We start from the raw sequence: 16,903 nt of genomic DNA on the forward strand, positions 1-16,903 counted from the left end.
CCTTTGTTGTTGTGCTTCCAGGAGATGACCTTGAGCATTTCTTCGTGGGAGTAGATGTTGTGTTCCACAGACCATTCAGGAGATGTCAGGATCAGATATGACCTCCTCTGAGACCTCCACAGCCTCACAGTCAGACCCCACCCACTCCAGGGTAACACCAGCCCAGCAGCAGAGATCCTTCAAATTGGGCCAGTCTGACCACGCACCGAAGCCAGGAGTGTGTCTCAGTGTCTCAGTGTCTCAGTGTCTCAGTGTCAGTGTCTGTGTCTCAGTGTCAGTGTCTCAGTGTCAGTGTAGTGTCTGTGGTGTCCCTGTGTCTCAGTGTCTCAGTCTCAGTCTCAGTGTCTCAGTGTCTCAGTGTCTCGTGTCTGTGTCTCAGTGTCTCAGTGTCTCAGTGTCAGTGTCTCAGTGTCTGTGTCTCTGTGTCTCTGTGTCTCAGTGTCTCAGTGTCAGTCTCAGTGTCTCAGTGTCTGTGTCTCAGTGTCTGTGTCTCAGTGTCTGTGTCTCAGTGTCAGTGTCTCAGTGTCTGTGTCTCAGTGTCTCAGTGTCTCAGTGTCTGTGTCTCAGTGTCAGTGTCTCAGTGTCTGTGTCTCTGTGTCTGTATGTCCGTGTCTCAGTCTCAGTGTCTCAGTCTCAGTGTTTATGTCTCAGTGTCTGTGTCTCTGTCTCAGTGTTTATGCTCTGTGTCTCTGTCTCAGTGTTTATGTCTCAGTGTCTCTGCTGTGTCTCTGTGTCTCTGTGTCTGTGTCTCTGTGTCTCAGTGTTTGTGTGTCTCCGTGTTTGTCTCAGTGTCTCCTCTGTGTCTGTGTCTGTATGTCTGTATGTCCGTGTCTCAGTCTCAGTGTTTATGTCTCAGTGTCTGTGTCTCTGTCTCAGTGTTTATGTCTCAGTGTTTATGTCTCTGTGTCTGTGTCTCTGTGTCTGTGTCTCTGTGTCTGTATGTCTGTGTCTGTATGTCTATGTGTGTCTCAGTCTCAGTGTCGTCTCAGTGTTTGTGTCTCAGTGTCTGTCTGTGTCTGTGTCTCTGTGTCTCAGTCTCTGTGTCTGTCTCTGTGTCTGTATGTCTGTATGTCTGTATGTGTCTCAGTCTCAGTGTTTATGTCTCAGTGTCTGTGTCTCTGTGTCTGTGTCTGTGTCTCTGTGTCTGTGTCTCTGTGTCTCAGTGTTTATGTCTGTGTCTGTGTGTCTGTGTCTCAAGTGTCAGTGTCTCAGTGTTTATGTCTCTGTGTCTGTGTCTGTATGTCTGTATGTCTGTATGTCGTGTCTCAGTCTCAGTGTTTATGTCTCAGTGTCTCTGTGTCTCTGTGTCTCAGGTGTTTATGTCTCAGTGTTTATGTCTATGTGTCTGTGTCTGTGTGTCTGTGTCTCAGTGTCAGTGTCTCAGTGTTTATGTCTGTGTGTCTGTGTCTCAGTGTCAGTGTCTCAGTGCTGAGCAGAATAGATGGAGACAGAAAGGTGAGACAGAAACGTTTATTTTCAGAATCACATTAGCTGCCGTTTTCAAACAGGAACAACGTTTTCTTTGATTTGAAGAGTTAACGTCCTGATGTTTAGTTTCAGCTTCTTTAGAAACATTGAAGACACTGAAGAACTAAATCATGATAGAACAACTGAAGGACATGTCCTACTGACTCTTCCTTCCTTGCTTGCTTCCTTCCTCATTCCCTCTTCTCTGTCCTTGCGTCCTCCTGACAGTGCAGCTGGTAGTTGAGTCTGACTCCCAGCCTGGTTCCTCCCAGGTGTTTGTCAAAGACCTGGTCCATGTCCCGGCTCTGCTCAGGTGTGAAATGGTTCCTCCAGTCTCCGACTTCACCTGTGACACAAGTACAAACATGTGTCACAGGTGATGAATCCTTTCATTCATTCATTCATTCATTCATTCATTTGTTCATTCATCCATTCATTCCCAGTGATTAAAAATGTTGCCTTGATGTGAAATAAATAAAAGTTCCAGACAAAAAACAATTTAAAGGCACAACATGTAACTTTCTGCCACTAGAGGTCACTTCAGTGAAAGTACACTGTGTGTGTGCGTGTGCGAGCGCGTGCGTGCCCTTTTTTGTTATATATTACTTTTGTGCGTGCTAATAAAGCTATCTATCATCAAAACCTGTACGACTTGTCGGTTTTACAGGACTGCTGTCTAAGTAACTACGAACTGTCTAACTTTTAACGGACTGCTAACTACTAACTGACTGCTGTCTAACTGCTGTTTAACTGCTGTCTAGCTACCGCTAACTGTGTATGTGGAATAAACCTTCAGAAAGAAAGTCGAGTTGTACACGGCGTACTTGTTCTGGTTACTCTTTCCAGAAGGGAGTATTGAGCTGAACGGATCAGCCAGTAAAAATCTGGACAGTCGTAAATCTGCTGTCGGCGCCGTGTCTGTAGAGTACGGACTGCCGAGCGGAGGACAGCGATCGCGATGTACCAGGACGGAAGTACTGGCGAAGCAGTCGTGAATCACTAAAACGGAGGAGCCGGAGCAAGAAGCTAACGGAGCCGTTGAAGGGTTAAAGGAAGTACCGCAGCCGTGAGGAAGGCTGTGAAGATTGCACAAGGAATACAGAGCTCTTCTAACAGTGCCAAGAAAGAACCTCATGGACTGTGACGTTGTGACGCCGACAGCTGGGGGCGTGGTCATTCGTGTGCCATTCAGAGTTGTTTGCAAAGAACTGAATCCTTTGAACAAGTCATTGGCAGCGAACCACACTTTTTGAAAGAGTGAAATCCTTTGAACAATTCCAATTCTGGAGAGAGTCGGGAGTTCAAAGAAGAAAAATGGCAGACGACAATCCAGATCTGGAAGACCTACAACGGAAGTGATCAAATGCGCAGCGGAGCCTAACAACGCATATTAACCTCCTTAATGTCAACGCTGGTCGTCTAGGTACAGGACAATTGTCGCAAGAGTTGGCAGGTTGGAAAACGACCATGATATTTTTGTCGATGAATGAAAGATGAATGACAAAAACACACACACAAAAAAATATAAATAAATCAACAAATAAAAATAAAAGTAAAATATAATGCCAGGAAAAGGAAAAGAGAAAAAAACTGTACACAAGTCAGATCACAAATTACAGCTCAGTCGTTCGCCAGTGCAAGAAAGGTCATAGAGTCCACATCAATCCTCTTGGAAATTAGTTCAATTGAGTCCAACAATCAGACGGTGTCCTTTTTAATAGCATCCAAAAGATCTTAATAAATGTGTTGTGAGAGTTGCAAAGAGAGGATCTAATTTCCTCAAGATACAAAAGAGAAACCATATCATTAAAGTTCCGTCGCTGTTTGAACATCTGTCACATGAGGAGGAAACGGAAGGAAAGATTCTATTGAGTCTAGTTTTAGAATAGTCCAACCTGTGAATCACTTTAAATTGAATGAGCTGAAGTCTGGCGTTTATAGAGCAGAGTTTGATCCTAGACGACGCCATCGCCCACAAGTCATCAGAAATATTCTCACAGAGGTCCGAATTCCCACAATTCTTTAAGATGCAAAGATGGGGTTGCCACATAAAACAAGTCAACAAGCAAAGAAATTAAATATTTGAGGTGGGAGACCTCTTCAGAATTTGATAAAAGCTATGTTGTTTTGGAAGAAGCTCAAAATGTGGAAACGACTGCCTGACAAAGTTCCTAATTTGGAAATATCTAAACAGGTGGGAATTCTGTAAATTGAACTCTGCCTACAACTGGGAAAACGACGCAAACCTCCCATTCAAGTACAAATGTTTAATGGTACACAGACCTTTCTGAGCCCACTCCCCAAATACAGGGTCCATCTGTCCTGGTCGGAAATTTGGATTATGACATATAGGAGTGTGAACGTGAGAGTGTTCTGAGATATTGAGCATATTCTTAATCTGTTTTAATATTTTAAAAGTGTTTCTCATTACGAAGTCAACTTTCAAGTCTTTTAACTGAGGTGTGATCTTAGAAAACAAAATAGCCAGGAGTGAGGCACAGAGACAAGCTAAAGTTTTGTTCAATTCAATTAATGGCCACGAGGGGGCAGGTGAACTGTTTTGTTTGTCATGTGACAAAGACTGATTCCAAAAAATCAAATTTCTGGCATTACATGCCCAATAATAATGTCTTAACACTGGGAGAGCAAGACCTCCATCTGCCTTGGGTTTTCAAAGGTGAGACTTGCTTATGCGAGGAGTCTTGTAAGCCCAGATAAACGGTAAAATGATTGAGTCAACAGTCTTAAAAAACACAGATGTAAGAAATATAGGAATTTAGGAAGTATAGTCATTTTGATAATATTAATCCGTCCAATCAGCAATAAAGGTAAAAGCCTCCAATTGTTTATTTTGCTTTTCAGTTTGTCAATCAGGTTTAAATAATTATGTTTTAACAAGGACTTGGAATCCCTAGTCACATTAATACCAAGATAAGTGAAATAATCAGCACATATTTTAAAGGGCAGGTTTTTCAAAAAGTCTGCACCAAGATCATCACACACTCGTGTCATAATTGATGGCGAATCCAGAAAGATTACCAAACTGTTTAATGAGATCCAGAAGGGGTGTCAGCGAGCTCACAATGTTTGATAGAGTCAAAACCACGTCATCAGCGTATAGGCCTATCTTTGAAATTATATTTCCACAATCTATTCCACTTATTTGGGGATTTGATCTAATAGCTATGGCCAGGGCTCTAATGGCTCTAACGCCAAGGCAAACAGCACAGGAGAGAGGCAACAGCCTTGTCTTGTCCCTCGATATAAATTGAAAGGAGTCGACTTATCATAGTTGGTCAAAATGGAAGATTTGGGCTGAGCATAAAGTAATAATAATAATAATAATAATAATAATAATGAATTTTATTTGCAATGCACTTTATATTGAACAAACAATCTCAAAGTGCTACATACATAAAAATAATAAAATAAAAAAATAAAAATAATTGGAGAGAAAACATCTCCAATTAAACTTAAAAACTAAAAATACTAAAGTAGTTTTAGTATTGCAATAAATTTTTCTCCAAATCCCAATTTTTTGAGAGCCCCAAACATAAACTTCCACTCAGTTTGATCGAAGGCCTGTTGTGCATCTAATGATATTACCGCAGACTGCTACATAATATTTAATAGGCGTCGAGTATTAGAGACTGGGTACCGTTCAGGAATGAATCCCGTTTGGTCAGGATGTATCAAGTTAAGAATGTGTTTCGATAACCTATAACTAAGAACTTTAGCAATTATCTTCTGATCGCTAGTTAACAGGCTCAGAGGGCGATAGGAGGAAACTTGAGTATCATCCCTATCTTTTTTTAAAAGCAGGCAGATATTTGCATCATAGATAGAGTTAGGAAAGATGTTGTCCTTCAGTGAGCAGTTTACCATACGCAATAACAGGGGTGAGATTATATCTATGTTAGCCTTATAAAACTCAATTCTGAAGCCATCTGGACCACATGCCTTCCCAGTGGGAAATTAACGAATAGCGGATCTTATTTCATCCAATGTGAATTCAGAGTCCAATTCCTGGCGGGCTTCATTGCACAATTTTGGGCTCAAAAACTCCTTAATGTCATCAACTGTAGCATTTGATTTGGATTTGACTTGTTGTATTCATATTTTAGCTTTAACATTGCATTCAGGGTATCATCGGATTTTGTATTCAAATAATCACGCTCAAGCAAATCCAATTCCAATTCAATTTCCAGGAAGCGTTTACGCCAGTGGTCACCAACGTGGTGCCCGCGGGCACCTGGTAGCCCGCGAGCAGCCAACGAGGTGCCCGCGGGCTCATTTCACTTCACCTCACTTGTATGTATCCATATGATCACTGAGTAAAATGTCCTTGATATTGTTTATAAAAACTGTGATAATCATTAGGAGTAAGCACTGGAATTAATGTGTATGCAATTGAATGCATAATATTTATCATTTAAATGGTAAACTGCATAAAATGTTAATATGGTAGCCCTCCATATTATTCTCTAACCTTCTGGTAGCTCTCGGTCTCAAAAAGGTTGGTGACCCCTGGTTTACGCCTAGCCCTCTTCTGATTGGATTGATATGAAATAATATATCCACGAATTACAACTTTAAATGTTTCCCATAAAGTTGAGTCTGAGACTGTACCATTGTCATTAGTAAGGATAAAATCAGAAATCCTGTTTGATATGTATTCAATAAAAGATTTGTCTGTGTTTAATGAGGGGTTAAATTTCCAATTATAAGTTCGAGCTGGTAGTTTAAAATTAATATTCATTGTTAGAGGGGCATGATCCGATATAATAATATTATGATACATAGAACTGGATATGTGAGCAGTTAATTTGGAATCTACAAGGAAATAATCTATTCTGGTAAAGTTACCGTGGACAGGTGAAAAAAAAGAGTAGCGTCTTTCTGAAGGATGCTGCAATCTCCAAATGTCTACCAAGTCTAATTGTTTAATTAAGTTGTTAAGCACGGGAATAGATTTTAAAGCAGAGGGCGTTTTTGAAGACGACCTGTCCAAAACAGAGTTAAGATAACAATTGAAGTCCCCCCCCAATTATTATATTGCAATTGGTGTAATTGGCAAAAGAGATTGAAAATTCTTTGGAAAAAGTCTGGGCAGTCGAAGTTTGGGGCATAAATATTAAGTAGTGCTAATGGAAATTAATTAATAGAGCCCACTACAAGAACAAATCTCCCACCTGGATCCACCGTCATGGATGTAAACACAAATGGAACAGTTTTGCGAATGAGGATGGCAACCCCTCGAGCCTTAGAAGAGAACGTAGGTTGATAAACATTCGATATCCACTGTGATCTTAATCGTCTCTGATCAGAAGGACAAACATGGGTCTCCTGCAAAAGAACAATGTCAGAAGAAATGGATTTTAGTTGTGAGAAGACCTTCCCCCTTTTTTAAAGCTTTACCCATACCTCTGCAATTCAAGGACGTGAAGGTGATGGAACTCTAATCTGATCTAGAAGTGCTATCAGCCTGCATCTAACTGAGTAAAGAATACAAATGGAATCTGACATGGAATAAGCTGTTGTCTGGCAAGACAAGACAAGGAAAATACAAAAAGATAAAAAATACTGTGAAAATACTTATATAAACAGAACGTATGGTGTACGACTAACCTGCCATCATAATACACAACTGTAGAAGATAAATAAAGGCACTGCACCAACATGGAAAAATATGTAAACATGCCAGTGAACAATTTCAAAAATATAAATCAGTAAACATAAACTTGGACCATACTAACAGCTGTGCCAAACAATGGGACATATGTTAATAGATTAAGTTTTAGCAGGCAGCGAACTAGCAAACCGTTCAGCATCAGCCGCCGAGTTGAATGTGCTGACAGAGCTTTGCTGGGAAGTGGAATGAGCACTCTGCCCCGACATCTTTCAGCTTCTTCTTCACGTCGTTGTAAGAGAAGCGCTGGGCGGAGACCTCGGGTGGATAATCAGGAAAGATGTGCACTCTCTTCTCCTGAAAATTCAGCGGTCCAAATGTCGGCCGAGTCGAAAGATCTTCCCCAAATCAGCGTAGTTATGAAGTTTCCCGATGATGACCCGGGGTCTATCCGATGGTTTAGAATGTGCGTTGGAGAGTCGATGTGCCTGGTCCACTTTTAGCGGCTTGGCAAAGTTTTCCTGGCCGAATATCTTCGGAATTAGCCCACTGACGAATTTGGAGGGATGCCCCTTCTCTTCCCCCTCTGGGATACCAACGATGCGGATATTCTGCCGACAAGATCGCCCCTCCAGATCGACCAGCTTAGATTTTAGCTTAGCATTGCTAGCCTGTAGCTCACCACAGGTGGCCTCCAGGGCCGTGATGCGAGTGTCAGTGGATGTTAAGCCTTCGTCAATGTCGCCCAAACACTGTCGCACCTCCTGGTGATCTTTTTGCAGATTAGATAGGCATTCTTCAATGGAGTCGAGTCGCCCCTCCATAGATTTTTTTCAAGTCATCCACGAGACCACAAACTTTAGAAAGTTCGGTGCCCTGCTTAGCAATAGCAGCCAATATGGTGTCGCTGCTAGCGTTGCCTTGGCAAGTTGTTGACTTGTGACTTTGGCCTTCCTCTTTTCTTGGCATCTTGAGTTGAGATCAAGCTTTTAACAACTCACACATCAAAATGTTGCAAAAGCGCTGAGGTGCGGAGTTTTAGTTTAATAGATATGTGGTGAGAAACACGGAGCTCAAACAAACACGACTTACTCCATCACTGCACACGAGCGCCCCCCATGGAGACTCCTTTTAACATTAGTGGGCATCGAGAAACGAACGCAATTCCCCATGGAATACAAACACAATGACGAAGACAGTAATGTGAAAAATGAAGAGGAAGAGGACGGAGAGAGTGAGCACACTATTTTCACTGGACCTGTAACCCATACTTAGGGATGTAACGATTACCGGTATGACGATAAACCACGGTAAAATTTTAACTATCGTTAAAACCGTGATTGATTACCACAACTGATTACCGAAAAACTCAGTGATACTGCTCATTTCCTGGAGAAGCAGTAGCACCTGAACGGCACTCGCTCAGAAGCGGGTACGCATGCGCAGTTTCCACTGTCTGTCGTGGACACAACACGGCTGAAGCCACCTGCGCTCCAGAGATTTCCCCCCAGTAAAAAAACAAGATCAGAAGTCTGGGCATATTTTGTATTTTAAAGGATGTTGACGGTAAAATAATTGAAGACAATCAACCCTTGTGCAGAAAATGCAAAAAAAAAAAAACTCCGCGAAGGGGGGAAATTCTTTCAATTTGATGAGCCATCTCCGTGACCACCACACACAACTTTTCAGCGAGTGTAAAGTCAACAAAAACTGGTGTGGGAATAGTGGGAAATGTCATGGTTTGTCTGTAAAACGTTCCTATTTTCTCAATAAAGGAAACCTAAGTTAAGTGTTACCTAACGTTACTCCTGTAAAAATACATGTTATTGGGAGCTATCAGCGAAAGCGAGTAGTGTGCAGACGACACGTACCGTAGCAGAGCAAAATGTGTTTGTTTCTGTGTTTTTTATTTTATTTTCATGCTGTTTACGACCGCTGCTACTTAATTATTATCCAACACAGAGTGAGGACCTGTGTGTGTGTGTGTGTGTGATGATAATTATTAATAATAATAATAATAATAATCATCATATAATATAAAATATATTTTTTTATCTTTGTTAAAAGATTTCAGTGTGTGTGTTCAGTACTTTGTGAACATTTTGAACACATCTAACAATGCCGTGATAATATTGATAACCGTGATAATTTTGGTCACAATAACCGTGATATGAAATTTTCATATCATTACATCTCTACCCATACTGGTACCACTTCACCTGTTCACACCCACTCAGCTATCAGGCAGGGCACCATAGCTGGCACCAGTCCCCCTCATCAACCTCCTCAACAGCCTCAACAACCTAATTACGGACCCACTGTCAGCTTTACTCAGCCTCCAAGCCTCACAACAAGAGAGCTGCTACGGTGATATAGCAGCCACAGTAGACAAAATCATATTGGGATTATATACCAGACCAATTGTGAAAGATCCTCAATCTAGTGATACGTTAGTGTTGATCTTGGTATTAGAGAGAGCGGCAAGGGACCTAACAAACTTGGGGTGGGAGGAAGCTATGAATAACCCTGTAGCGATGCAGACTTTAGAGGGCTGTCTCCCTGACAACATGACTAGTATCAGGAAGCTCCTACTGTTTTTGCAAAGCCAAAAGAAGATGCTTGGAAGAAAGGCGCTTTTGCCCAGCAAATCAAGGGCCGCCCCCAATTACCGTGAGAAGTCAGCTCATTGCAAGAGAGAGAGGAAGGTGTTCACTAGAGCATGTGAAACATTTAGGAAAGCCTCCCTGTCAGAAAGAAAGGTCCTAGTAGAAAAAGCAAAATCATGCAAAAAATGCCTGGATAACCACAAGGCTGACAGTTCCTGCACTACAAGGTTCATCTGTAAAAATGTCAGGTGTAAAAATGGTCCGGCAGATCACCGCTATTTTCTCTGCCCTAAGGCTACCGCGAATAAGGGGAAACCTCACGGTTCTACAGAGGAACAGGAGGCTCCACTGTTCCTCTGAAGCTAAACAAAGCTAAGCCAAAACGCCCTATCCTCATGGTGCTTATGTTCGTCACGACTAAGAGGGGAGACAGCATCGGAGCTATGCTCGATCTTGCCTCAGACGCAAATTACATAACACACCAAGCTGCAGAGAAGCTCGGATTGACTGGTGAACCAGTCTTAATTGCCTTGCATGGAGTAAAGACATTCAAAGAGATAATACAAACGAAAATCTATCTTGTAACAATAAAAGTCTGGACTTCACAAGGGACTTTGAGGCTTCGCCAAATGACCTGCTATGGGTTGGACACCATCGCTAGGGTGGGTCAAGTAGTGACATCAGAGCACTTGGAGAAGTTCTTCTCGGGAGTTGAACCGGGGGAGCTGGCTTGCCCAGAAAGCATCGCTCTACTAATCGGCGCTGAAGAAAGACCCCTAGCCCCGAATAAATTGCAAGAGATCAGTAATTTGGTTCGGTAAACCCTGGTCTTGTTGAAAAAGTAAGGGTGACCAAACAGTACTTAAGGAAATAATAATAAAGAGATCCTCGAATGGCTGAGATGGGACAGCATCGGTGCTGCCTGTAACCCTGCCTGCGGAGGATGCTGTTGTGGAAAGTGCCCACCGGGAGGGAAGGAGATGACCCTAACTGACCACAGTAACCAGCCGCACTGAGACGCAAAGTACTCCTGGAAGGAAGACCCAGCATCTCTTCCTAACAACAGGAAGGCTGTGGAAACAACATTCCTGAGGACTGGGAAACAACTCACAAGAGATCCCCTTTGGAAAGAAGCCTACACGAGGCAGATCCACGAGATGGTGAAAAGAGGAGCCGCAGTCACTGTGTGGTGGGTGAGTCACCTGATCGCACCGAACCCCCATTCTGTAACTAGACCAGTGCGCCTTTTCTGGAATGGTAGCCAAGAATTCAGAGGAGTGAGCTTAAATAGTATTTTGCTCAAAGGTCCAGACGTACTCAGTTCTATCAGAGCAGTACTCCTCCGATTCAGGGAAGGTAGAAACGCCGCAATTGGCGACATCACCAAGATGTACAATCTGGTGTGGCTAGAGGAACAAGAAGTCCATGTGCACTGATTCCTGTGGAGAGACTCTCCTTCTGATGAAATGAGGATTACGCCGTTGTAAGAGTGAACATGGGAGACAAACCTGCTGGGTGCATTGCACAAGTGGCCATGCGGGAGACTGCGAAGTTACCCCAATTTGCCGACATGATGTAGGAGAGGAGAGTTATCAAAGAGGACGCTTACGTTGATGATCTTCTTGTGTCCCACAATGATTCACAGCACTTAGATGAGATACTAGGGGAGTGGAGGAGATCCTGAGAGCAGGAGGCTTTTACCTCAAGCCTCATCTCTTCACAGAGATGTCAGGAGGCTGGTGGTTCTGTTACCAGTGGAGGAACATAAATAGATTCCCCACCACATGATGGTTTCTGGATCCATCCAGAAATCCCCATCACGTGGTGTGTTTCGTCAAGGATCAAGACCCCCCTCCACCACCCTCCACGTGAGGCTGGTGGTGTGTTTCGGAAAAGGATCAAGACCCATCTCGGAAAAGGATCCGCTATCCTCCATGAGTATGTCAGGAGGTTGGTGGTGTGTTTCGGTAAAGGATGCCACCATGACAATATGTTCATGGACGGTGAAACCTTTTTTTTTCACTTGTATCTGTTATTCATATTGTGTGTAACACGTTCGTACCCAGGAATGTAGCATGTACCCATGTATTTTTGAAAGGTAAAATTTTTAGTCGTTGTGGCCTACTTAGGTCAAGTGGGAGGTGAAGAACTTCCTAGCAGACAAAGCTATCATTCTATTTATCTGTTTATTGTTGTAATTGGTATCAAAGCACTGTTGCCTTTAAATTGCCCTTAAGGTGCATTGTCAAATACCTTTTTTGTTATATATTACTTTTGTGCATGTAAAGCTATCTATCATCAGAACCTGTGCGACTTGTCGGTTTTACAAGCTAACTAACTTCTAACGGACTGCTGTCTAAGTAACAACTAACTGTCTAACTTCTAACAGACTGCTGTCTAATTACTAACTGACAGCTGTCTAACTGCTTTTTAACTGCTGTCTAGCTACCGCTAACTGTGAACAAACCTTCAGAAAGAAAGTCAAGTTGTACCGCCATACTTGTTCTGGTTACCCTTTCCAGAAGGGAGTATTGAGCTGAAAGGATCAGCCAGTAAAAATCTGGACATCCAGTAAACATGTGAACACTTAGTCAGACCATGGCCTGAGCTCCAGTAAACATGTGAACACTTAGTCAGACTACGACCTGAGCTCCAGTAAACATGTGAACACTTAGTCAGACTACCACCTGAGCTCCAGTAAACATGTGAACACTTAGTCAGACTACAGCCTGAGCTCCAGTAAACATATAAACACTTAGTAAGACTACGGCCTGAGCTCCAGTAAACATGTGAACACTTAGTCAGACTACAGCCTGAGCTCCAGTAAACATATAAACACTTAGTAAGACTACGGCCTGAGCTCCAGTCAACATGTGAACACTTTGTCAGACTACGGCCTGAGCTCCAGTAAACATGTGAACACTTAGTCAGACTATGACCTGAGCCCAGTCTCAAAACATGTGAACACTTAGTCAGACTGACCTGAGCTCCAGTAAACATGTGAACAGACTCAGTAAACATGTAAGTCAGACCTGAGCTCCAGTAAACATGTGAACACTTAGTCAGACTACGGCCTGAGCTCCAGTAAACATGTGAACACTTAGTCAGACTACGGCCTGAGCTCCAGTAAACATGTGAACACTTAGACATTGACAGATTTTCAGGAACCTTTTCTGAAGATGACTTTTCCTATGTTGCCATGGGAGTTGGTGGCGTGTTCCTTCATGGCGGTGAAGGTGCTCTGCTCTGCGACCTGTTGAACCTGAGCCTCCGTCAGGCTGAAACCAAAGAAACGGGAGATCTGACGGATGTTGTCACTCAGGTCCTACACGACAGGAAGAAGAATCACAGACTTTTTTTATTCCTGCAACAACATGAGTGAGGATCGTCCAGAGACTCGAGGTACTGTACCTGCTTCAGCTCCTCGTACGTGACCACCATGACGTTAGGGTCGTTCATCCTCTTCTCCCACGCTAAAGCGTGCTCAAAGTATGATCCCCAAGGAACTACACACACACACAGTGTCATTAACACATGCTGCTGAACTGCATTGTGGGTCTGTTGCTTTGTTAATGTTACATGCAGTGTGAGATCATCAGAAAAATAAATCACATTTATACGTTTAAACATCATATATAATGATGATGATGGTTTACTCACCGTCTCCATTCAGGAAGTGAGAGTAGAAAGATTCCCAGGACTGTCCTGACGGCAGGACGGGATTATTATTGGTGAAGTGAAAGAAGGAAACCAGAGTGTCCTTAGGATTCCTGAAGACCACCAACATCTGCCAACAACAACAATGACAAGCTTCATGCTCTTTCAGTCGCCATGGTGAAGAAGAAGAGGGCGGAGCACATGAGGTCGTTTACCTTGGTTTTCTTTTCTTTGAAGGAATTTGGGATGTTGTCAGGATGAAGGTGAGTCCCCAGTAACCTAGGAGACGGCATCTCGTCCATCAACTGAGGGCCAAACATTCAACACATGAATAAATGAATGTGACACACACCAATAGTTAGAGACACTTTACATTTGATTGTGAATATTAATCCCTCACTCACTCACACACTCACTCACTCATTCACACACACACAGCTGTACCTTCATACAGTCTGGTGCAGAGAACTCTAGCAGTGGTGGTGTCTTAGTTTCACTTTTTGTTCCTGTGGCTTCAGCGATGATTCTCTTCATCACCCCGACCATCCAGTTAAAACCTGCACACACACACACACACACACACACACAGTTGGACATTCATGACTTGAGGGGACATTGCATTGACTTACATTAATTTCCTGGAGACTTACTCTAACCTTAACCACAATTACTACTGGCCTAATTCTAACCTTACCCTAACCCTAAACTCAACCTAACCTTAAAACATATCTTCACCTTAAAATGTAGTCATTTACATTGTGGGGACTTGATTTTTGTCCCCACAAGGAAGACAAGTCCCCATAATGTGACTGTGTAAACAGTTTTAGGTCCCCACAACATTAGTAATACCCGCACACATACATGCACACACACACACACACACACACACAAACAGTGTGTTTACATACATGTCTTCACCACTTTAAAGTTCAAAAGTAAAAATCTAATGTAACATTATTGTAGTGATATTATTAGTAGTAAAAGTACATACACATGGATTAAGGGTAATAACGGTTATTGTTATAATTGAGTGATGATGATTTAGTTCTATTCTACATAAACTGAAGACACAGTAAATTGTTAGTTATCACTGTGAGTTAACACTGTTAGTTATCACTGTGAGTTAACACTGTTAGCTTTTAACTGTTAGTTATCATTGTTAGTTATCACTGTTAGTTAACACTGTTCGTTATCACTGTTAGTTATCACTGTAAGTAAACACTGTTAGCCTTTAACTGTTAGTTAACAATGTTAGTTATCACTGTTAGTTATCACTGTGCGTTAACACTGTTAGTTTTTAACTGTTAGTTAACACTGTGAGTTATCACTGTGAGTTATCACTGTTAGTTAACACTGTTAGTTATCACCTGTGAGTTAAAAATGTTAGTTATCATCTGTGAGTTATCACTGTTAGTTAACACTGTGAGTTATCACCTGTGAGTTAAAAATGTTAGTTATCATCTGTGAGTTATCACTGTTAGTTAACACTGTGAGTTATCACCTGTGAGTTAAAAATGTTAGTTAACACTGTGAGTTAACACGGTTAGTTAACGCTGTGAGTTATTACTTTGAGTTATCACGTTAGTTATCCCTGTTAGTTAAAGGCGACATAGAATGCTTGTATCACCCATATATGTTAGTTATGGAGGTCTACTTACATATATTAACTTGTTTTCATGGTCACATATATGTTAGTTATGGAGGTCTACTTACATATATTAACTTGTTTTCATGGTCACATATATGTTAGTTATGGAGGTCTACTTACATATATTAACTTGTTTTCATGGTCACATATATGTTAGTTATGGAGGTCTACTTACATATATTAACTTGTTTTCATGGTCACATTATATATGTTAGTTATGGAGGTCTACTTCATATTATCTTGTTTTCACGTGTCACACATATATGTTGTTATGGAGGTCTACTTCTACATATATTAACTTGTTTTCATGGTCACATATATATGTTAGTTATGGAGGTCTACTTACATATATTAACTTGTTTTCACGGTCACATATATGTTAGTTATGGAGGTCTACTTACATATATTAACTTGTTTTCATGGTCACATATATATGTTAGTTATGGAGGTCTACTTACATATATTAACTTGTTTTCACGGTCACATATATGTTAGTTATGGAGGTCTACTTACATATATTAACTTGTTTTCACGGTCACATATATATGTTAGTTATGGAAGTCTACTTACATATATTAACTTGTTTTCATGGTCACATATATATGTTAGTTATGGAGGTCTACTTACATATATTAACTTGTTTTCATGGTCACATATATGTTAGTTATGGAGGTCTACTTACATATATTAACTTGTTTTCATGGTCACATATATGTTAGTTATGGAGGTCTACTTACATATATTAACTTGTTTTCATGGTCACATATATGTTAGTTATGTAGGTCTACTTACATATATTAACTTGTTTTCATGGTCACATATATGTTAGTTATGGAGGTCTACTTACATATATTAACTTGTTTTCATGGTCACATATATGTTAGTTATGGAGGTCTACTTACATATATTAACTTGTTTTCATGGTCACACATATATGTTAGTTATGGAGGTCTACTTACATATATTAACTTGTTTTCACGGTCACATATATGTTAGTTATGGAGGTCTACTTACATATATTAACTTGTTTTCATGGTCACATATATATGTTACATATATTATCTTGTTATGTTAGTTATGGAGGTCTACTTACATATATTAACTTGTTTTCATGGTCACACATATATGTTAGTTATGGAGGTCTACTTACATATATTAACTTATTTTCATGGTCACATATATGTTAGTTACGGAGGTCTACTTACATATATTAACTTGTTTTCATGTCACATATATGTTAGTTATGGAGGTCTACTTACATACAGTATATTAACTTGTTTTCATGGTCACATATATGTTAGTTATGTAGGTCTACTTAGTTAGTTAGTTTTTATTAATCCCCTTAGGGAAAGTATTCCTCTGCATTTTGACCCATCCTAGTTAGGAGCAGTGGGCTGCCACACTGAGTAGCGCCCGGGGAGCATTGGGGGTTGGGTACCTTGCTCAGGGGTACCCCAGCCCTTTTTGGCCGGGTGGGGATTTGAACCGGCGACCCTCCGGTTACAAGTCAAGTTCCCTTTCCACTTGGCCACGGGCTGCCCGTTGTTTTCATGATTAAAAACCTCCTAATCGCTGCAAACGAGCCGATCAAAATATCTCCTCACTGACGCTCTCGTCAGCCGCGCTGTTTCAGACCAAAACCACACCCCCAGTACGTGGACTGTGCTGTGATTGGCCTGCCAACGAGAGCTTTCCTACTGTCCTGTGATTGGCCAGGATGCTCTGCATCTCAGCAGCTACAACGAGAGTAGTTCTTCTTCTTCTGTGGTTGAATGTATGCAACCGGAATGGCCCGGATTAGTGCCCGCACCAGGAGGCGCTACGGTGGTGAGGATTTTTGATGACGACATCAAATTAAGGAAGTGCTGATCCGCTTCGCAGAGCCCAGGAAAACAA

The 16,903-nt window shown here is 41.5% G+C and overlaps 1 protein-coding gene across 1 annotated transcript in view; it reads right to left on the reverse strand.

Annotated features, from left to right (window-relative positions):
• Window positions 1-1,456: 1,456 nt before the first annotated feature.
• sult6b1 (sulfotransferase family, cytosolic, 6b, member 1) overlaps window positions 1,457-16,903 on the reverse strand; it is an 18,644-nt gene continuing 3,197 nt past the window's right edge. The window contains exons 2-7 of the mRNA XM_044018171.1: window positions 13,804-13,916; window positions 13,575-13,664; window positions 13,363-13,489; window positions 13,114-13,208; window positions 12,871-13,027; window positions 1,457-1,813 (exon numbers count right to left, since the gene is read on the reverse strand). Coding sequence (XP_043874106.1) covers window positions 1,659-1,813; window positions 12,871-13,027; window positions 13,114-13,208; window positions 13,363-13,489; window positions 13,575-13,664; window positions 13,804-13,916 — 737 coding nt within the window. The 3' untranslated portion in view covers window positions 1,457-1,658. The remainder of the gene's footprint in view (window positions 1,814-12,870; window positions 13,028-13,113; window positions 13,209-13,362; window positions 13,490-13,574; window positions 13,665-13,803; window positions 13,917-16,903) is intronic.

This window comes from Solea senegalensis, unplaced genomic scaffold (assembly GCF_019176455.1).
Source record: "Solea senegalensis isolate Sse05_10M unplaced genomic scaffold, IFAPA_SoseM_1 scf7180000016410, whole genome shotgun sequence".
NCBI lineage: Eukaryota > Metazoa > Chordata > Actinopteri > Pleuronectiformes > Soleidae > Solea > Solea senegalensis.